Source organism: Ptiloglossa arizonensis, chromosome 8, assembly GCF_051014685.1.
Source record: "Ptiloglossa arizonensis isolate GNS036 chromosome 8, iyPtiAriz1_principal, whole genome shotgun sequence".
NCBI lineage: Eukaryota > Metazoa > Arthropoda > Insecta > Hymenoptera > Colletidae > Ptiloglossa > Ptiloglossa arizonensis.
Window position 1 is genome coordinate 6,199,655 of NC_135055.1, and position 22,694 is coordinate 6,222,348.

Genomic DNA, 22,694 nt, shown 5'->3' on the forward strand with positions numbered 1-22,694 from the left:
TTGTCTTCACGATACATGTATGTATATAAACGATTACAGCTTTTCAGGGTTAATGCGATATTTCGTAAAAGGATTCCAAGCAAAGTAGATACGTGATTGCACCATTCATCTTGATTTTATAAGGTATATTAAAAACTTTCGCGGAAGCGCAATGTACTGTTTCTCGAGAGTACATCAAACCGGGGATCCATACTTTAGACGCGGCGTGGAAGCAATAACGAGTACAGAATGCTAAATACGATGGGTCACTTGAACTCTGCATAATGTCAGAGAAGGCAGTTTAAAGCAGAGGGAATATTCTATATATTGTCTTCCAGGGAAGCAAGACTTGCATCGATCCCATAATACCATATTCCGTTTGTAATAAGAAATTCATATAATTCGTTCACGTAGTCGTGTATAAATTTCACGTTACGTATTGTATTTATATCCAGGATCCCAATACGCGGAACAGCGTATACCTGAGTCCCAATGACGCCTTAAAGTCGAAGCAGTCTTCAAACCGTTGCGACGCAGGGAGCCGACTGTTACGCGGTCAAAACAAACAAATCGGTCGTTCCGAGAGAACGACGCGGTCGCCACGGTAGAAATTCATCGGTTTTTATCCGAGTGGCTTGCGGTCTGGCGAATTATTGCGTTCGCTTCGCGAGTCCCCTCGAACGGAAAAAAGTTAACTTTCCCGTTTCGGTGTGATGTCACTGGCGGATTTGTTGAGAGGATTTGCCCCGTTTGGTCGACTCGAACGAATTTCACGAGCATCGATCCGTCGATCGTTGACGCCTAACGGGACATCGAAATAATTCAACCTGTCCACGGGACGCACGCTCGAAGAGCAACGCAGCGTCGAACTCTGGGCTAGTTCGCATCGAGCGTTCGATACGCGTACCAAGTACTCGATTCCCATCGAATACACCGTGTAAACGCATGTCAAGTTGGCACGACACGCGCGAGGAAGACGTATCGCACCTAAATAATACCTACGCGCGTTGAACGACTTCGCAACGTTGCGAACGCTCGTACAACCCGAATTAAGGTTAGGTTCCGTACTACGCGTAACGGTAGTACCGAATCCACGCGGTTTTCGAAAAATCGAGCGAATAAAATCGTGTCGCAATCTCCGTGGACTTTCGCGAGCACGAACCACGCACCGAGTAAAGACGTAACGCGTTTCAACGCTTCGAGAAAACGTCGAGCGTACACGTTGGTGTACAATATTTTTTTTCCAGATACTCGACGTGGACGTAATCCGTTAACAAGGACCGTATCGAACGCTCGTTGCGCGCAATTCGCGGTAAGAAAAAAACCAGCACGTCGCGGCGAACCGAGTCTCTCTTTCGAAGGAACGGTTCTTCTCCTTTCGTTTCTCTCGTCCTGCTGTCACGCGACCTCTGGCGCTCGGTTTCTCGCGCGGAATGTCAGAGGATCCCCCTCCCCCTTCTCGGACCCCGTACGGCCCCCCACACTGTACAGAAATCGACGAAAATGCAACGCTTACCTGACGGACGCTCGAAGGCTGGAGATTTCGGCGGAACCCGGGTAATCCGGACGAGGCACACCGAGAGACCCACGGGTCCAGCTGTCGCGGTCGCGAAAGTCGGCGTTCGTGGGCGAGAAATAAAAAATTCGTGAAGAAACTTGGGGAAAAAACTGAGCCGGCGAACAACAGGTAGACGTGTGTCGCGCGCGCGCGCACACGCGGGCCAGCGAGTGAGAAACGTCGAGGCGTGTACCCGCGCCGTAGGAAGCCAAGAAAAATCCACGCGATCGTGCGTCGCGGCCGGTGCCGAGCCGACTGACTGACTGACTGACTGACTCCGCCAGTCAGCACACCGTACAGTCACCGCACTTGCATCAACACACGCCGGCTGGCATCCACTTCCCCCGCAGCCTCTCTCGGCTCCGCTCCCAGCCGTGTTGGCCTCTCCTGCATCTCTCTCGCCGGGGCCTGACTGGCTGCTCGGCGTCTCCTCCGGCCCGTACTACGGCCGCGCGCGTTCCTCTGCTCGCCACGCTGCTCGCGTGCCTCCAGCCTTCGGCGTCTTGCCCCGTGGAAGCGTGGAATTCAACGGGGAACCTCCGGCAACTCTCTCGAAGCGGTTTCGAAGATATTGGGCTCAGTGTTCGGTTTGGCTCGGAACCTCTATGCACAGGGTAACGGAGAAGTAACACAGTGAAAATCGGTTCCAAGGGTAAAAATAAGTAAGGAGTAACATTTTTCCCAGCTGTCTCCGTTTTCGAGAAAATTGCGCTTGGAAACGCAAGGACAGGTTAGGGCCCGTGTCGAGCACGAATCAGCCATGGATAGGAAAGTAAGATGAAAAATATTTTTTGCGTACTTGCGTGTAGGAAATTTCGAGTTGGGAATATTTTTTTCAACTTTTATTTCGTGGGACACGATTTTATTCCATATTATCGATTTATTTTCGTTTCGTTTAGCATACTGGGAGGTAATGTTTACGAAAATATTAGTCAGCGCAGAAACGCGTGTACTTCTTGGAAACAAAGACAAATAGGTCACCGATACCGGTGGAAGAAATACCAACGATTCGTGGGATCGCTGCGGCCCGACGATAAAGCGTTTACACCTCGAATCGATTAACATCTTTCATTAAAATTAATGGAGAATCAATACTAATCCTCCTACAATCGTACACGCTCGGCGCGTACCGATGCGCTAATTAAGCCAAGTATCTGCGCCTGACCGAGATACATCGGTGCGTTGGTTTTGATTTTGGAGGCAGCCGAGCATCGCGCGCCGTTCGTGACCCAATGTTCTCGGTTCAATATTTTACCGACGAATAACGGGCTGGGAACACCTGGCGCGTAGCCGTGACACGAACCACTTTACCAGTTTCGTCCATTGGCAAACATCGTGGACCTGCCTCGTGTTTATATTAGATAAGGATAAATGGCAGGCGCGTGCATGTGCATCGTTAGCGAACGAATAGCTTGGAATTTCTCGTTCAGCGTCGACGCACATAACGCGCGTTATTAACGCACAGACTCGGCAAATCAAACATCCTCTTTTCTATACTTGAGTAGAATTGGAACGCGACCCACATGTTCACAATCCACAGTTATGCACGTGTATCCGATCGATCTGTTTTACCCACCGAGTTTCGGTCGCTGGTGAGGTCGATACGTTTATCCATGGTGGCGTTCCATTGTTCCCAATCTCGATCGATGGTTGTTATCTCGACTGAGCATTCGGTAATAAATTCCCTTTATTGTCCCAATCGCGGTAATAAAATCAAACGAATACGAGGAGAGCATTCGGTGATTTATTTAAACCTAATCAAACGTATAAAATGTACAAAAATTGTATCGAAACCGAATATCGTATTCCACCGTTACAAATTGCACGAAATATATCGATTATATATCGATTATATATCGATTTATAATTCATATTCATACATACAATCATTTCGACGAGCATTGTAAAACGAATATTAATAAGTGTGGTTGTAAATACATTTTCTTGATCAGAATATGTTAGGGTATACATTGTTGGGAGATAAAACTTTCAATAGCGTGATAATATTCTCCGAAAGTAAGTAATCGTCCGAGATCAGTTTCGATAAATCGATGATGCCGTCTCTTTTACCGCGCAGTTTTTGGAACGCGTTTCGGGCGTACACCAGTTCCCTTAAGACGTTCTTGAAAAGTTCCTGGAAAAAGACACGTGAAAGTGTTCAATGTTCATTTTGTGCAGTGTTATTTCGAATGTGATGGTTTGCTTACTTCGGCACCACTGTAATTTGCGACACCGATACAGCCAACGAGTCCTTTTCCGTGAGAATAATATCCCAACTTCCGTCTTCCCAAACCGAAACAGAAAACTACGTCCTGCATCCTACACGCTTCGAGTAATTTATCAACTTGGTCGTCCAATCCACCTGCGATCAGGTAACGTTACAAATTGTTTCAAATATGATACGAAGATTTACACATTTGGTATAGTACGTGGAAATTTCGTATTCGAATTCGTTAATCATAAACGTCGAAATTTGCAATGCAATATTTGTAATGTTTGTTTTGCATTTACCTTCGAGTTCAACCTTTTCAAGATCAGGAGCGATAATTACAAATTTAAGTTTCTTCAATTCAACGTGTTTACGGACTTCCTTCAAACCGGAATAATAACGCCGTTTATATCTGGATTTATTCGGATTTTTCTCGTGAAGCCTTTTTTGTAGTCTTGTTATTTCTCGCAAAAATATCTCTAGACTATTGTTCAAGTCTGGCATCAACATATTCGTACAGTATCTGTAAGATTATCAACTCGCAAAATAAATAGTGTAGTATAATCATTTTACACGTACGAAATAAATCTTAATCTTAAGAGGTTAAAATTGCGGAAAGGAAACAGGGAAGATTACACAATACAACTTTGATAAACATTTTAATAATAAAATATAATATTTATTGCATAAACTAAAATTAAGGAGTTAAGCGTACAAGATACTGTTATAATATCATCCAAAGTTACGGAATAATATTTAAGTACTGTACATACAAGATCCGGAACATTCTGCTATCTGTGTATGTACAAATTGAAATACTTACCCTCTAAAATTGCGAGAAAATATTACAAAGTTTTTAACGTCAGATTCGATACTACTAGTAGGCTCTTGTTTAATCTCTTGTTTAATCTCTTGTTTAATATCTTCCTTTATTTCGAGGGAAAGTGTATGTTTTATAATGTCATTTTCATCCTCATCAAATTGATAAGGATTCTGAGTGTTACTATTTCCAGTTAATTTATTCGAAACATAATTTCCTTGAATGCGAAGATTATTTAACTTCTCGATTATATCCGGTCTGTGATACACAGAACTTTCAAGAATATTTTCTGTGCCTCTAGATCCATATTCTTTACCGTATAGGGTCATTGTACACATATGTTTAACATAATCTACGTCTACTTCCGGGTCTGCAGTGATTTTTAAAGCATTGAAATTAATAGCATCGATATCTTTGCAAATAGCCTGCATTTTTTCACGTTCAAAAACCTCTCTTTTTTGCATATTAATCTGTGCTCTCATGTCACGATTTAATAGAATTATTCTCTTCAACTTTGAGGGTTTTTTATCTTTGGAAATACATATCCTAATTTTCTTGAAATTGGTAATTGTGTTTTTATCTATAGCATTCGATGTGGTTATACCAGGAGGTCCTTTATATATGTTGATCCTAAATTTTGGTAACTCTTTATTATTCAGTTTATTTGTACATCTGGTGTCCTATAAATAGACTTGCATTATATAACGATTCGATAAAGTTTTAAACAATTTTTTACATTTAGACTAACCTGCAAAGCTTCTTGAAGATTAATGCAAATTTTATCCGTTCTCCTAAACTTTTTTGACTTCTTTGGTTCGATACTACTTGATTGCACAAGTGATAAATCTTCAATAATAGGCTTCGGCAGACATTGTTTCTTAAATGTAACAAAATTCTTATTGTGGACATTTGTATTGTTAAGTTCAGGGTATTCGGAATCCTCCAAGTTTGTTATTCTGTAACTTGTTCCAGCATCCGTTAGATCCTTTTTGTTCATAGAATGTTTGAACTGATTCATTTGACAAAGTTCTGGCCATAAATTACTAGAAGTATCGTGTCCACTTGTGCTAGAAGAGAGTACCAAAATAAAAATAAAAAAACCATACTTGAAACTATATTTTTGACGGTTGTCATTTTCGATCTTTAAGTGTAGTACTTTTGCCTAGGATTTACTAGACATATCACAGAGATTATGTAAATTACTTACTGAAACGACCACGTTTGATTAACAGGCTGTGATCTCCGCATTCTATTTCACTCGAAAAGTTCGGCTGTCGTAAATGTCTTTGCTACGTAATTATCGATCGTTACGATTTGAACGGCGTTGCCATTTATACAGGAAATACTATTCATAATTACTCTGTATGCCCTTCACTATCGTCAACTACGCAGAATGCACGTCACTTGCTAGATCGTACAAACATAGGAAGCTGTACTTGTACCTCAGGAAACGTAATGTGACGCCATCTATTAGAGACAATAGTTTCAAATCCTGTACACATGTAAAATTTTAATGATAATTGAATCATTTTAATTGTAAACGAAATACAACCGATATAGAGTAGACACGATATTGAATAAAAATTTCTGTTCCACTAGAAAAGTGGGAGTTGAATCAGAAACTAAGAAACTACCATTTTTGTGTCACAGTCAACGTTACCAATTCAAAATTTTTAAAAATTACGACACATTCGCTAGAAAGAATTGAAAGAATTTCAAGAAATACATTACTACGCTACGTTATCTCATAAGTATCGTAAACGTTTCAACTCGAGAATTCCCCCTCGCGTTTGCAGTTTTCATTCTCATCAACGGACGTTAAAATAGTTTCACGTACAATGTACAATCGCAAAGTTTTGAAATTGACGATTAAGTACTAGATGTTATATCTCCTTAGTACATTACGTTAATTAATTAACTCAAGATCGTTGGATAAAAGTTTTCTAGAAATTTCACATTCCTTAGCCACCGCGAATTATTCTTCGCTTATTCGTAGTTTTCTCTTTAATTTCCTGTGCCGATCGGTATACACGTACTCGGCACTCTCCACAGTTTATTAACCATTTACAAAATGAAAACATATAATCTTGCACCGAGGCTCATGAAATTCGTAAACATCGTTCGACATCGCCGGTAGAAAAAATCTTGACTAATTGCTTCCTGGAAATCGCGCGTTCGATTCCATTCACCGTCGGATCTCGCCCAGTGTTGTTTGACCTTTCGAGACGGTCGTTTCGCGGAAGGCCCTTTTCTTCGTAAGTGCTTTCTTCGTCTGGCCCGAAGCGGTGTGCTCGTGCGCCGTATGGAAGGATCTGCGCACGTGCACCGGCCTGGCCGACCGTAGGAAATCAATAATTTCCAGGGTATAAAAGATCCTGTTTCCGTAACGTGGCCACCTCTTGAGTTCCGGTGATCGGTGTGTCGCGCACCTCGGGCTCGAACGTGTTTAGTGGCATCTTCGTTTCCATTCGATTTCGGTTTCATCGAAGAGGTATACGAGCAGGTAGTCGGTTAAGTGATTAGCAGTAAGGCACACGCCAGCAGTATCCGCTGGCGTTTAGCGATAAGTTTCTCCCAGTACTCACGGACGATCTCAGCGTCGAACGGGCCACCCATCGAGGCGTCGCGTCGTTTCCACCGTGACGACAGTATCGACGGAGTCGAGCGTCGTTTCGCGTACGTTGTTCGTTTCTTTCTCGCGCGGGATCCGTCTTTTGCTCGTTTTGTCCCGACGTCTGGTAGGGTGCACTGCGATCGCCTGAACATCGATAATCGATCTACGAGAGTCGTTCAATCGTTTTATTATGGATTCGTGTAATGCATCGTAGAAAGTGTAGACTGCACGTGGGCACGTAATCGAACGAACGCCAAGGAACAATATGCGACCAACGGTCGTTAGTGTACCGCGGCTAAATACTTTCACCGCGTAAATGGAGGTTGGGCCGACGGTTATCGGTATTCGACGGTCGTCGGTCGCGCCGTTACACCCCGATATCGTCCGTGACCGTCTAACCGTTAAGACTTCGTATCAGAAAGATGAACTTCTTACGAGATTTGCATACATCCACGAGACTGATGGCTTAAGGATTTATACACTTCTCTTTCCAACCCTATCTGTTTTCTGTTTCATTCTCCCATTTTTGTGTTCTCCACACGGGACGAACCGTGTGGCATGGTGTAGGCCTCCTGGGGATCCCCGCCATGTAAAACAACGGGAACGCGTCCCGGCACAGTACCCCTTGGGTGGCGAGGAAAGCTGTGCCATTTTGTGTTCAGTTTTCCACCGATTCATCCAAAATCCAGCTTTCCTTGTTCCCCGTGTATTTTTAATTTTTTTTTTTTCCCCTCGTATACGCGCCCACATGGCATTTTTCAATCGCGATTTTCAATTTTTAACCGTCGATGCACCGGGTCGTTCGAGGAGCTGTGTTTTCGTTACTGAACATCTCGGAGACGTTAAATAGGTAAATTTTGAAATTGGACGCAGATCATCTTGAGTTTGTAGAGCCTCGAGAAACTTGGGTAAAATTTTATATATATATATATTTTTTTTTTCGAGACCAAGTCGCCTTCAAATGTCCACCGATCCTGAAAGACTTGAGGTGTCTTGAGGTGTAATGTTAGTGTGTCGGTTAATTCGAAGGAGAATAATTTTTAAAGGGCAAACGTGGTTGAAATGTACAGGGTGGATCGTTTGTTAGGATCTCCTCGAATATCTTTTAAACCGTGGGTTGGGTTAAAGAATATTTAATTACGCATAGTTGCGTGGTATCGAGCAGGGACACATGTTGCTCTAATCGGTTGTTTGCTAGCTCGTATTTCTAACAGGTTTGCAGGGTCGCGGAGAATGTTTCGAATGAAATATTTAATGGAACTTGGAGAAGTGTTAGGGTTCATTTGTCTTCGAGTTTTATAATTAATACGCAACTCTGTATAAAGTATTTTCCTATCGTGATACACTGTTTGGATATTATTCGAGGTGACAGTGTCAAGTGTCTCGAACAGTACTGGGGATTTACAATTGAAACATACCAAGTCCTTCCGTCACTTTTATCTTGGGTGAAATTACTTTTAAACTGTGTCATCACGCTTTAAAAACACTCCCACGAGCTCCCCTTTTATCTTCCCTCGCTCTACTTCAACCCTTTATGATGCTGCGCTCAAACAAATTTCGGCTCGACCTGGAAAATGTGTTCGAAAATGTAAGAATAATTCAGCTCGTAAACCGTGACCCTTCACTCGCCATATTTTTTCCTTTCGAGTTCACTAATTTTAATCATTCGTTTAGCCAGCCTCTATGCAAATGTACACTTCCTTTTCGTAATACCATCAAGATTCATCCAACACAAATATTCACACCTTGCGTACACACTTGCTCCGATACGTATTCCTAGTAACGTGTCGTGGATCGTAGAGAACATAAAACAACTAACAACAATTTCTATCTTCCTTTTAAATGCGAATTATGCAGAAAGTTTATTGCCCCCCATTAGATGATACCACTAAATATACGCAACATTTTCTACGAAGCCACCAACTATAATAAATAAAATAATCAGAACTGGTGCGTGCCACATATGGCACGCTACACGTTAAGAGATTAATGGCGTAAGATTCTTCTCGACCGTCTGGTTTGCGTAGCGCGAATAGCTTTCAAAGCGTTGATTATCTCATTCGACCGGGCAATTCGCTAATTACTTCGAGCAGTATATCATCGCCGAGTAAACAATTTTACGATTCCATTCGCATCTCGTTCCACGACCGAGGCTTAAATGCCTCGGGATAGTTCGCGGGCTAATAGAGCGAGCGAACGAACGAACGAACGAACGAACGAGTCGTGGCGCACGCGCGTGCGCCCGCGCACGCGCAGAGGGAGGCGCTCATTTCCCTGGCTGATTAAAACAAGAATGCGTATCGATTGTGTTGCCGCGTTGCGCGGGAATTTCACTTTAATGGGAGAAATTTGTACCTGTTAACCATTAAACCGTTCTCGCCCCATTTCTTGGCCGGAGCACGCTGACGCGGCTCGCGCCGCGATAACGATCGCTGCTCGCTGGAAAGTTTGATTAAAACCCTGGCCGCAGGAAGCGCGGAATGATTCATTGTTCTCGGAAACGGACGCCGCGCGTCACAGGTCGCTTCGAACAGGTGATACGAGGAAAAAGCTGGCCGACGCGGGCCAGGAAACAAGCTGAAACGTTTTCATTGTCCGTGGGCGGGAACATGTGGACAAAATAGGGGAAAGTTGCCGAATTTCGAGCGATTTTCGTTACACACGGTGAAAAATGAAGCATTCGTGAGAACTTTGGTTCTTTCAACGCGTTGAATTCCACGGTGGTCACTTTGCTCGGAATTTTCAACGTTTCGCAACGAGTAACAAGTACACCCATGAATTATCAAATTTTTCTAACAATGTTTTTTTTTTAACGTTGGATTCTATTTTGATCGCCTTGCTCTAAATTTTTAACGTTTCTTTGAAAGACTCGTAAGGAACGAAGCCTAATACTTGTCAAATTTAAAATAACGTTCTTGTTGTCAGTTATACCGTAGAATAACAAGTACATCGACAAATTATCCAATTTTTCTAACGATTATATATTTTTTTTTAACGTTGTATTCTATTTTGGTCACCTTACACTAAATACGGAACGAAACCTAATACTTGTAAAATTTTAAAATAACATTCTTGTCGTTGGTTATAAAATAATAAGTACACAGATAAACTATCAAATTTTTCTAATAACGTTTTTTTTTTTAACGTTGGATTCTATTTTGATCGCCTTGCTCTAAATTTTCAACGTTTCTCTAAAAAACTCGAAAGGAACGAAGCCTAATACTTGTAAACTTAAAAATAACATTCTTGTCGTTGGTTATAGAATAATAAGTACACAGATAAACTATCCAATTTTTCTAACATCATTCTTTTTTTTTAAAGTTGCATTCTATTTTGGTCATCTTGCTCTAAATTTTTCAACGTTTCTCTAAAAAACTCGAAAGGAACGAAGCCTAACACTTGTAAAATTTAAATTAATATTCTTGTCGTTAGTTATATCGTAGAATAAGAAGTACATCGACAAATTATCAAATTTTTCTAACAACGTTTTTTTTTTTTTGAACAGTTGAAGCATTTTTCGCTGTGTTGTTTCATTGTTGAACTCGCTATTCCGTCCATATTTATTTGGAACTCTTTGGGATAAATTATAAAAATATATGTCGTGGAAATTAATCTATCAAATCTATCGAACCTAAGCTAACCCCATGGAATTCTAAATTACGAAAATATATTTTTCACAATTGAATACACATCGCTTTGAAGATATGGGATAAAACGATGGAAAGGTATATATAGAATAAAATAACACTTCGTTCTTTTTATAAATTTATTTTCCAAATTATTACATCTTGCGAATTTTAAACACGTACTTGTACGCAAATGAGAGACACATAGTAAATATGTGCAGAATGTATGTATGTACTTGTGTAAAATAAAATACCAATATTCCCATATTATTCCATGAAATATATTCTGCATACACTTTTCGTATATTTCTTATAATATTCAATAACAGTCCAATAGTAGCTTAATAGTAAATATTATTCGAATAGTATTTCAATTACATTACTGCGTGAAATAAACGACTAAAATATCATTCCAAACAGTGAATTTTCTATTTTCGTTTCAAATACTATTTCACCAAGTTCGATAAAGAATATCAATTTCGAACGTGTTGGATGATATCACTACATATCTCAGACTCATCGCTATATCGACAGAACAAGCAGAGGGTAGGGGTGGAGGGGTTGTCGCCTTTGTTCAGAAAAGAAACGAGACGCAGACGGATTTTCTCCTCGCCATATCGCGTGGAAAGTGTTTCTCCTTCAGGTCCCTCGTAGAAGATCGATTCTTCCTCGAACATTCAATTCCATTCCCCCCTCAATCCCCGTAGATGCACTTTAGATATTAGAGTTCCGTTTGCATTGGCTCCTAATGGAGTCCTCGATTTAATTTTATCTAGAAACGTGTATCATTGGATCGTTGAAATCGAAAAGGAATTTAATAGCTGAAACGTGTAAACTGTGACAAATTATTTACATTTTAAATATTATTATCGAGTTGGTAACTATTCCATTACACCTGGGTGGATATAGACACGTTGCAACAACGTTACATTTCTATCGAGAATTTTATTTACACGCGAGAGATGTATTGTACGTACGCAAAAAGATTGTATCCAGACTTACCAAAAGTCCTACTCGTTCAGGTGTGTACCAGAACAGGTACACGTGTACCTCGCTCGCGAGAAGATTACTACCCCTGCACGTGTAAGACCTCGGATGCAATCGTCTTGCACGCGGACTATACATTATTTGCTCTTTGAAGGGCACAGCGTCTCAGGAGTAATTAATCCTTCGAACGGTCGTGATTAATCCTTCAACAATTTTGAAACTCGTTGATCTTCGCGAATAAGAATCTTTCTCGGTTCGAGTAGATATCGATCTTGAACGAAAGTGTTCCTGGTGTGTCGAAACGCGCATTGTTCTCTGGTACGGCCCAATATTACGGGACAGTCATCACGGAGAAACCGTCAACGATCAACCTATTTTCCGCACGTTAATGATCTGGAATCGAGAGGATTAAGGAAGACATTGGGTCAGGCGATTGCACGGTTCGATCGAGGACTCCTAAATCTTCTCGTGCCGCGCAATTCAATTTGCCAGCCGCGTGGTAAAGCTCCGCGTATCCGATTCGTAACGTTCGCGAGGCGTGAGAAGGCGAAACCGCAGAGCGCATTAGCCCGCGAAAAAGAAAAATACGCAGTCTATTGATTATTATAAAACGACCAGGTAATATCTCTCGCCGCCTACTTACCTACTTATCGCTCTGTCCGCTGCTGGCGTGTTTCAAGGCTGCACGAAAAACCGTCCGACATGGACCACACGGGTGTCATACGAGGATCGTTAAATGAATACCACCTTCTCGATCCATATTTTATTTTTTCACATTTTTTTTAATACAGATTCATTTCCCTTTAATTGTTCTTCGGCGAATTTCACGAACCGTCGATTTTCTTCTGCATGAATTTTTCTTGAGAAGTTCGTAACAAAATCCATATTTAAGAGTTTCCCTCTAGTTTCTAATACTTTCCTCGTTGACAATTTTGTACGAAAATTCGGCACGAATAGTGTTCAAAAGTATACATTTTGACTGTCAGATTTTCTATTTACCATTTTGAAAGGTGGAGCACCAGTAAGTAGAAAATCTGACAGTTAAATGTATATCTATTTTTTGAGTTGATTGTTATGTTTGTTCCATCGGTATACCATTCTCGGGTGGTTCGTCGCGCGAACGCACGCATAACAGTAATTGATTGTTCGTCGAGGGTAGTCATGTGTCGTGACGCGATGCATCGGCTCGATATCGGCGACAGACGAGGGCCGTCGAGTGGATTGGATATGCTAATTTCACGAGAGGGAACCTTCTGCCTGCTGCTTACCATCGCAGAACACTATGGGTTCCGGGAACGAGGTCGATTCGACGCTTTTGCGAGGGAGATCGAGTGGGCTGCTCGAGAGAGGCGGTGGCGGTTTTTAAGAGACGGGAAAATTGAACGAGTAGGCGGTAATCGGTTGGGCAATTGGGTCCATGGTGGAGGGATCTGCTGTCGATGACCTGGATAGGTCGGCCTGGGTTCGGTGATCCTGGCAACAGTCATTTCGTCGCTACTATTGACAGAAATGGTCGTTTTCAAGTGATCCGATCGAAAGAAGTTCGCTTGAAAGCGGGGCGAGTAGCGATCTCGATCTCGAACCGAGGTAAGATTGTTACTTGAAAGCGGGATGAGTAGCGATCTCGATCTCGAACCGAGGTAAGATTGTTACTTGAAAGCGGGATGAGTAGCGATCTCGATCTCGAACCGAGGTAAGATTGTTACTTGAAAGCGGGATGAGTAGCGATCTCGATCTCGAACCGAGGTAAGATTGTTACTTGAAAGCGGGAACCGAACCGAAGTTGATCGAGTATCTTGCGAATAGTTATTAATACCAGAACTACCAATAGATTTCGGTATATTAAGGTGTTTCTCATAAGTGTTTCAGAAAAATCGATAATTGAAGAAAAAGAGGAACTTGTGGGATCGATTGTATGTATAGAATAGAAAAGGTCATCGCATAGTACATTTGAAAATGTACTATGAAATTTACAGTAAATTTCTTGGTAAAAACAGTTGAAAACAGTAGTTTCGACTGGTTGGTGAATTTAGTGTTAAACAAATCACGGGCTGCAGCTTAGTTTTGCGTGTAACGTTGACGAGTCTCGCATTAGAAGAGAAATAAAAATTACTATATTTTCCATTGTATGTATAGAAGTATTATTAATTGATCAGAGAAGCTTTCCTGGTGAAAATGAATCCAAACACGACCTTATTCGAGATCACTTGTATTTTCCTAATCGAAAAGTAATTCAGTTCACCAGCAATTAAAAATAATATAAACAAGGCGTAGTTTGGGCTCACTTGCATCGAGAACACATCGCATTACGTAAACGTAAACATTACAGTGAATGATTTTGTTACTTGAATCCGAGGTAAAATGGTGTCACTTGAAAGCGGGAATTATTTTCTCTCGGTTTCGTGCAACCATCATCGAGTTACCTTTGTAAAATATTCATCGAGATAGTAAACATCGTTCAGATACTGCAATACGTTTAAACAAAGTATTCCAGTCCATGAAACAAAAATGGTGCCTTACCAGATCCGATCTACCACGTGGAAACAAAACTCTAAGATCGAGGAAGCTCGAGGCAGCTAAAAATAAAAAAAAAACGATGACAAATATTTTTTGTAAGAAGTATTTTGTGAAAATGTTCCATCTCTTTATCGAAATTGATCGACCTTGAGGTAACATTGAGAAAAATCAAGCTGACCTTGGAATAACCTTGGGTTACTCGATTGTACGGATCGTCGCGAACGAATAAATCCGGCAGCGGGCTTCGAAGCGATGTTTCTACCCGATTCGCGAAGATTCATCGGGAATCGGGGTGATAAATAATCCCCGCCGAAATTTACCACGTTCGAGCGCCATTTTTCCCCGTGTTCGCGACGCTCCGCGGAATATACGACGCTGCACGGTCTCCGGAGGCATGCGCGGCGTGGCAAGTCGCGCGGAACGCATTATTTCCCTTTGGCAGCCTTAAAATATATGTTGCTACCAGCGGAGCACCAGAGACACCGGGACGGTGACGGTGGTTGGCGGGGAACGGGGAGTGGGGGACGCTTAACATTTCGTACAACGTGCGCGGAAACGAGGACGGCCCGATGAAGCATGGTGTTAATACCTACGCGCGCGAAACGCGAAACACCGGTCGAACACGGCACGGAAATTAGCGAGCGCAAACAATGGAATACGCTAACAGGCGCATTTCCATAAAATCGATGTCTCTGAGTTATGAACACCTCTGCGTGGAATCTGTGTCGTTATCGCGGGACGCGCCTTTCACGTTCAACGCTTTCAATGGAAGAGTGCTCGTTATAATGTCTCTCGCGAATCTTGTAGGCGGGGTACTGTCCGAGAGTATTTGATGCACCGTAGGTTTTGGATCGGTGAATCAATAACGAGATTTGTGAGGGGGACCCGTTTAAATTATTCGACGGTACACAGGGAAGAAATAATCGTAAATTAAAAGAATAAAAATTATCAATGTCCAGGATTCCGGGGTTTCTTGAAAATTGTTGATGGACTTTAAACACCTAGATCTCGTTTTCATCCTTCCATTCTTTTATTCATTGTTTTGCAACTGCAAACCCTAGGGTGTTGATCATCAGAAAATGAATTCTTCGTGGTAATTACTTCAAATCCTACTAGTTGTCAGGTAACGAGTCACGAAAGACTCGAATGTTCCTCAGGTTGTCACTGATTTATTCCCTGTTCGTTATACTTTACTTTATACAGGTAATGGGTGAATTTCACCTGTCCGTCTCTCGGGTTGTCACAGTTACCATTCTAACTAGGGTGTTGATCATCAGAAAATGAATTCTTCGTGGTAATTACTTCAAATCCTACTAGTTGTCAGGTAACGAGTCACGAAAGACTCGAATGTTCCTCAGGTTGTCACTGATTTATTCCCTGTTCGTTATACTTTACTTTATACAGGTAATGGGTGAATTTCACCTGTCCGTCTCTCGGGTTGTCACAGTTACCATTCTAACTAGGGTGTTGATCATCAGAAAATGAATTCTTCGTGGTAATTACTTGAAATCCTACTAGTTGTCAGGTAACGAGTCACGAAAGACTCGAATGTTCCTCAGGTTGTCACTGATTTATTCCCTGTTCGTTATACTTTACTTTATACAGGTAATGCACAAACGCAGAGTACCACCTCGTGTATTGTTAAGATGGTTTGTCCACATAACACGAAACAAAGTGTCGGGTCGAGGAAACGTGGGCAGAAGAATGACGAACCTTTTCCATCCGTCGTTCTCGCTTCATTTTCCATAATTCCATTCCACGAACTCCGGTTGAACGTGGCTCCGATCGTCGAACGAGACGTTTCAATCGTCCGCGATACGAAGCAGACCAGCAATCACGCACCGAGGCACGCGATGCGGAATGAGACGTTGTCGCGGCGTACGAAAAAAAAAAAACCGTATCGTTATTCCGAGCGATTATGCCTCTCGAGGGAACCTAATTTCGCGGGCACCGCGCCGCGGGACGCACGGTGCCGTGAAACTTTCTCAACGGGAGTCGCGTAAAGTCAATTTAACGACAGTTAAGTAAATTTGGGTTTCTTGGACGGCCCCAAAGCGACCAAGTAATTCGTGTCAAGCGATCTGACCGTGCACCTTGATACCCGTGATTTGCGTGGAATCTCGCGGTTACGAGCCAATCCGCGAAACACGATTCATCCTTTCAAACGAATTCACATCGAATTATACGTACATTGCATTTTCATCGGGAGAACGTTCGTCAATTCAGTGAAAATACTTTCACAAAGTTCAAGCGAAACATAGAAAATTGTTCACTTCGTTGCAGTCACTGTTTCGCGCAGGTGTCGCTTTGAAGTTACGCCCACCGAGTGCACGTAAAGGAAGATTCTCTCGCTCGGTCTCGCTCGCTCTCGTTGCGTCCCCTTCACTTTCACCAGGCTCGATTCGAGCTCTGGATAAAAATCGCTACCCACCCCGCTTAACCGAAGAACAATTTCGCGACTCGAAAGCGGGTATCGCACTGCTCTCTTCGATCCTTCGTAACTCTGAAACTGTGACAGGTAGGATCTACACTCGTAGGATTTATTTTCTGGAATATCATCACGGATTTATCAATGATTTTTCCATAAATTTGATCGAAATCTAACCCCGGTGTTTAGTTTCGCATAATTTCAATTTCGTTTACGAACATCGGTAAAATATGTCGACACGTCGTTCAGGATTCCAAGTGTCCAAGAATTTCGTGTTACAGTAAACGCTGGTTGCATGACTTCCCGAAATCGATATCCTTCGGGAAGGGGGGAGGTCGCGCGAAACAATTTCGAGCGCCGTGTTCTTCCTCCCCCTCCCGTCTCTCGTCAAAGTGTTCCGGCTGCTAAAGGGATTAATCTCCGCGTTTCAATGCCTCTATCGGATTTACGGGGACGAGGGTCGCGCGTAATCCGAAAAGCCGGCCGTTAATTAACCGCAAACCAGAGTATCGACTCAGGGGCCGGCGATAACGAGCCCCGCGGTAACCGAACAATGTCCGCGTGTACAGCCGGTACCGTTATTTTTTTATATTTACAGCGCGACGTTCACGGCTCTCCTGTTACGCAACTTTCGTAACTGTATATCCCGCGAGCGTGTCACGGGATCAGCGGAGAAATATATCTCGGCTTCGAGCCGAGCTTTCGGCGAGAACTTACGAGACACCGCTCTGGCACCGCGGCAAGCGATCCTGCCCACGGGGAGTGATCCTCGCGGACCGATAAATCCGCGCTTCGATGCACCGAACGATCCTGAAATACGTCCACGATGCGTTTTAGATGTAACCGGGGAGTGTCGGCTTCCGCGAGCGGAGGTACAATGTTCGACAGAAGTCATTTTTTGTTATCGGTTCCAGAGAGAACAAATTTTATCCACGTGCCGTTTTTGGTACTCGAGAAAGGCAAATTTTGAACCAGTTCACCTTGAAGAATCGGGGAGTAATAGTTATTTAATTAACACACGATGGAAAAGTTGTAATATAATTATGGCAATGTTTGGAGACTACTATTTTTGGTATTTGTAATAAAAGGAAAAAGTTTTATTCACGTGCCGTTTTTGGTACTCGAGAACGACAAATTGTTAACCGATATACCCTGAAGTATCGAGGAATAATAGTTACTTAATTAACACACGATGGAGAAGTTGTAATAAAATTATGGCGATGCTTGGAGACTACTATTTTTGGTATTTGTAATAAAAGGAAAAAATTTTATCCACGTACCGTTTTTGGTAGTCGAGAAAGATTAATTTTTAATCAGTACACCCTGAAGAGTCGAGGAATAATAGTTACTTAATTAACACACGATGGAGAAGTTGTAATAAAATTATGGTCATGTTCGAAGATTACTATTCTTGGTATTTGTAATGGAAGGAAAAAATTTTATCCACGTGCCATTTTTGGTACTCGAGAAAGGCAAATTTTGAACCAGTTCACCTTGAAGAATCGGGGAGTAATAGTTATTTAATTAACACACGATGGAAAAGTTGTAATATAATTATGGCGATGCTTGGAGATTACTATTCTTGGTATTTGTAATGGAAGGGAAAAATTTTATCCACATGCCGTTTTTGGTAGTCGAGAAAGATTAATTTTTAATCAGTACACCCTGAAGAGTCGAGGAATAATAGTTACTTAATTAACACACGATGGAAAAGTTGTAATATAATTATGGCGATGTTTGGAGATTACTATTCTTGGTATTTGTAATAAAAGGAAAAAATTTTATCGAAGTGCCGTTTTTGGTACTCGAGAAAGACAAATTGTTAACCGATATACCCTGAAGTATCGAGGAATAATAGTTACTTAATTAACACACGATGGAAAAGTTGTAATAAAATTATGGTCATGTTCGAAGATTACTATTCTTGGTATTTGTAATGGAAGGAAAAAATTTTATCCACGTGCCATTTTTGGTAGTCGAGAAAGACTAATTTTTAATCAGTACATCCTGAAGAGTCGAGGAATAATAGTTACTTAATTAACACACCATGGAAAAGTTGTAATATAATTATGGCGATGTTCGGAGATCATCATTTGCAGTATCTGTAGTAGAAAGAAAATTGTTTGTATAATATACATTTATACATCCTATGGAATAAAGTGCCTCGCCTTTAACGAATACATTACATACTCGTCGAAGGAAAAGAAATTTGATATAATACGTCACTGACCATCGCAAGAAATCAGAAAATAATAGTTACTTGGTCGACGTACGATCGAAGAATTTTCATACAGACACCCGTGCCATTTTATACGAAAAGTAAAGAAACGAGTTGATAACGCTGAAGAGGGATGAAATAGAGTGTTAAAAAATGTTCATTGAGACAGTGACGAGCACGCCAGGCCATTCAGTCTTCGAATCGTCCATCTTTCGTATAACTTTCAGTTATGTCCACATAGCGCGGCACATCCTCCTTCGAGGCAAAGATTTTCGTGCCCAGCGCGCATCAGCGAGACGAATGCCTCTGTATCTCGTTTGCGTGCAAACTTTCACCACTGTCCATTGTCTCTATCATTATGCTAACACATACTCGCCGACATCGACGCGTGGAGGCTTTCGTTTCGCCAGCGACGGACCGTTGGACGGATTGTTCATTCAGAAACGAAACATTCGAGTTGCAAAAGTGAAAAAAAAAAAACGCTCACACACCACTTGGAAACGCATCGTACCGCTGGCCACACGACCAGTGAAAGTTTGTAAATATTTTTTTATGACTTTTGCGACTCCTGAGTGATTTTCACAAGCAACTGGAAACGGGGAACGAGACATATACTCAACGAGCCGATTTAATTGCTTTGGACTCCTTACTTTCTCAAGTTAGGTCAGGTGTGGAGTAGATCAAAATGATTAATTGAAATTAATAACCGAAGCAGAGAAAGGTCGAAAGTGTTAGATTCTATTCAAATATCCCACTTTTTATAACACAAGCGTAAAATATTCTTCGGGTGTGCAACAGTTTTAAACAACACAGGTTACTTGCCATTCGAGTTCTAAAAATGTACCATTTCAAAATTATCGATACACAAATACCAAAGTCACTGTATCGTAAAATTACATGTGCGAATAGTTACGAAAGTTGCCTAAGTAAAATATCTGAAAATTGGTATTTCATCTGCATTATAGTACAATGTAATGTAAAAAGGTAGGTTATCAAATTTTGTCTCTTCAACAATCTGTTACGTGCTCACGGACCAGACCTTGCATTTTATCTCGTCACAGTGGACAAAACCGTTGAACAAAGAATATTGACTTAGATTCAGAATAACCGATATACTCGAATTATTCAAATTTCTTTTAAATCTCGTCACAGATGTGTTTTGTACATGTTCTGTGTAGCCGCGTATTAGAAACGAGCCTCGAACCAAAGCATTTCAACCTGGAAAAAGTTCGGCTCCGCTCAACCTGGTTTCTCACACATAAATGGACCACAATTTGCGAGAGAATGGCTAACTGCGCGGCCTCGGGGCCAGAAAATTTTGTTCAACGAGCAGCAGTTATCGCTGTCATCCCCGAAATTGCATCGTTGCACGCAAGGAGGGACACCTGGGCTCTGCCCCACCCCTCGCCCGTTTAAGCAGCGCAATTATGGGCGCAGTGCGACCGTTTCGCAGAATGGAATGTCGTTTCAATGTTAACGCTACACAGTTCGTTGATATCGTGGGTGTTTTCTAGAAATAGAAAGTGGCCTCCTTGCTCGAGAATTTTTCCATTCGCGACAATACAACGCGTCCAGGAGCTCGACACTTGGTGTCAAAAATATCTCGTACGATATTTATCTTGACCTTCGTGTAAACATACTCGATGTATCGATCCGACTTCGATCAGGGCAGTGATCGAGAAACAAAAAAGAAACGAAAAGAAAGAGAAACGATACATCGAAATCGAATAAAAATTATACGGATTTGTCGTCACGTGTGATTTTAAATCCAAAAATACGACAGAAGTTCGATCATTGTAGGAAAAGGGGGTTGAGTATCGTGCAATAATCGAGGTGGTCAATCCAGTGAGAAGGAGCCCCACTCACGCTGTATATCTTCGCTGTCTATGGTCCACTGTTACCAGTTACTTTCACCTTCGACTCGTTGCTAAGCGACCATCCCCTCCACTCGTCAACACGATGCAACAAACGAGGTCCTCGCGTGACAATCGTGGTTGCAGTAATCGAGGTTCCACCGTAATTATAAAATTGGTGTTTTTGGGCATTAAAAATATATTATTCTTGTAAATTTAATTCTCGTAAATTTACTTATTGACGATTATTAAGGAACCGATAACGAGAAAGCGTTTATCAACGTTTTCCGTCGATTTGAATGCAAAATTTCTTACTTTCTCGAACAAAGACGGGCCCAAACACATGTTTCATAATGAACGACTCAATTACAAAGCAACGAAGAAGCAATAAACCTAGATTTATCCGGCATGAATATGACTCGAACGTGGAACCTATCACGAAAAACTCGAATATCGTGGAGCGATGGATTTATAGGCGGTAAATCATCGAGAGAAAACATTGTTTTGTCATCAGGAAGGCCCACTTGTGTCATCGGAAAGGCCCACTTGTGTCTTTAACAATGCAGCGGGGTTTCGATTATTCGAGGCCTTCGAGGCAGACGCGACGTCCAACGAATGAAAACCGCGCCAGAGCACGTCGATTGCACGCTTGGGCTCAATTCGATACTCTTAGGCCGCGTTTCCATGGGAGGATTAAATTTAATAAAAGAATAAAAAAACTCAGCAACATACACGGATAATATATTAACACAAACAAGGCTTACGTGTAATGTTCTACGAAAGAAACATCTTGTTACAATTTTCAATGAAAACATCCAAAAGAAAAATAGTGATCGATACACTTTTTTGTAGGTGCGCCTTTAAGGAGGAAAAGAACGATCTAATCGATACATAGAAATTAATTTCAAAGTCTTACAAATGAAAGTGTAACTGAACTTGCATGTATATATTGCACAAATTTTAGTTACACTTCGATACACCTTTTTGTAGGTGCACCTTTAAGGCCAATTTCTCTAAATTTATTCTAAATGTATAGAATAGTTTAGAGGTGAAGTGTGTATGAAAACGAGAGGAATAAAGTGATTGGTATATGTGTATGCACGTATGTTTAAACGATAGAATAAAGATTAAATTAAAGGTCTGAATTCTTTACGTAAGCTCAAATGGAAACAGACACAAGGCCTATATGTTTTTAGAGAAGCAAAGAGAGAAAAATGCTACAAAAAGAATGTATTCGGAGAATTTAGTTTAAGAGAGAACGCGAATGAGAGTAAAGAGAGTTTTTGAGCAACGATTCTGTACTACTAATGAAACTGAAATATTAAACATTCTTCGATTGTACAATATAGTAACAAATTTTAATTATCAAGGTCCATAATACCTTTCATAGAATTTTATACATAGCGATAGAACCAAAGTTAAAGCGTCCATCTGCATTAATGTATCATATCCGCGCAGATTGTATTGCGAATATGTTTTTAGTTTACATCCATTCGATTATTAAATCCTATAGAAATCGTAATCGCGTCATGAGAACGCGACGAGAGGACCGTTGCTCGCGAACTCTGCGTAGGAATATAGATACCGAGCCTCGGTTCCCCCCTGTATTTTTCTGCGGTCGTTCCGGTGAAAGGGCGGCTTTAAGCCACGATTATCCGGAGCCATTGAGGGCGAGGCGGTCTCCGGTGATTCGCCTTACCAAGGAATAAAGCGGAACTTCGGGCAATCGGGCTCCAATTGCGACAAACTTTCTCTGGTAGTTTCGCAACGATGCAACGATCCATTCTTTAACCTTTTCACTGCTGAATTAATCAATAGTGTGCTCGATTAATTTCATCATTTATCCTTTCCTAATTATACTTACAAATGCATATAGAAATTAAAG

At 41.5% G+C, this 22,694-nt stretch overlaps 2 protein-coding genes across 4 annotated transcripts in view; both read right to left on the reverse strand.

The window, feature by feature from the left end:
• Positions 1–1,807, reverse strand: part of LOC143150022 (uncharacterized) — a 113,868-nt gene extending 112,061 nt beyond the window's left edge. For 2 of the 3 annotated variants that reach the window (XM_076318010.1, XM_076318009.1), the window contains exon 1: positions 1,496–1,806. The gene's annotated coding sequence lies outside the window, so the exon portion shown is untranslated. Of the gene's footprint in view, positions 1–1,495 lie in introns of all 3 variants that reach the window. The other variant, XM_076318011.1, reaches the window with a different exon arrangement.
• A 1,452-nt stretch (positions 1,808–3,259) lies between these two features.
• Positions 3,260–5,994, reverse strand: LOC143149956 (uncharacterized). The gene is made up of 6 exons (XM_076317864.1): positions 5,774–5,994; positions 5,315–5,633; positions 4,570–5,246; positions 4,049–4,269; positions 3,745–3,899; positions 3,260–3,671 (listed from the first exon to the last, which is right to left on the reverse strand). Exons 1-6 carry the CDS (start codon positions 5,812–5,814, stop codon positions 3,486–3,488), a joined length of 1,599 nt encoding a protein of 532 aa, XP_076173979.1. The 5' UTR covers positions 5,815–5,994; the 3' UTR covers positions 3,260–3,485.
• Positions 5,995–22,694: the final 16,700 nt, after the last annotated feature.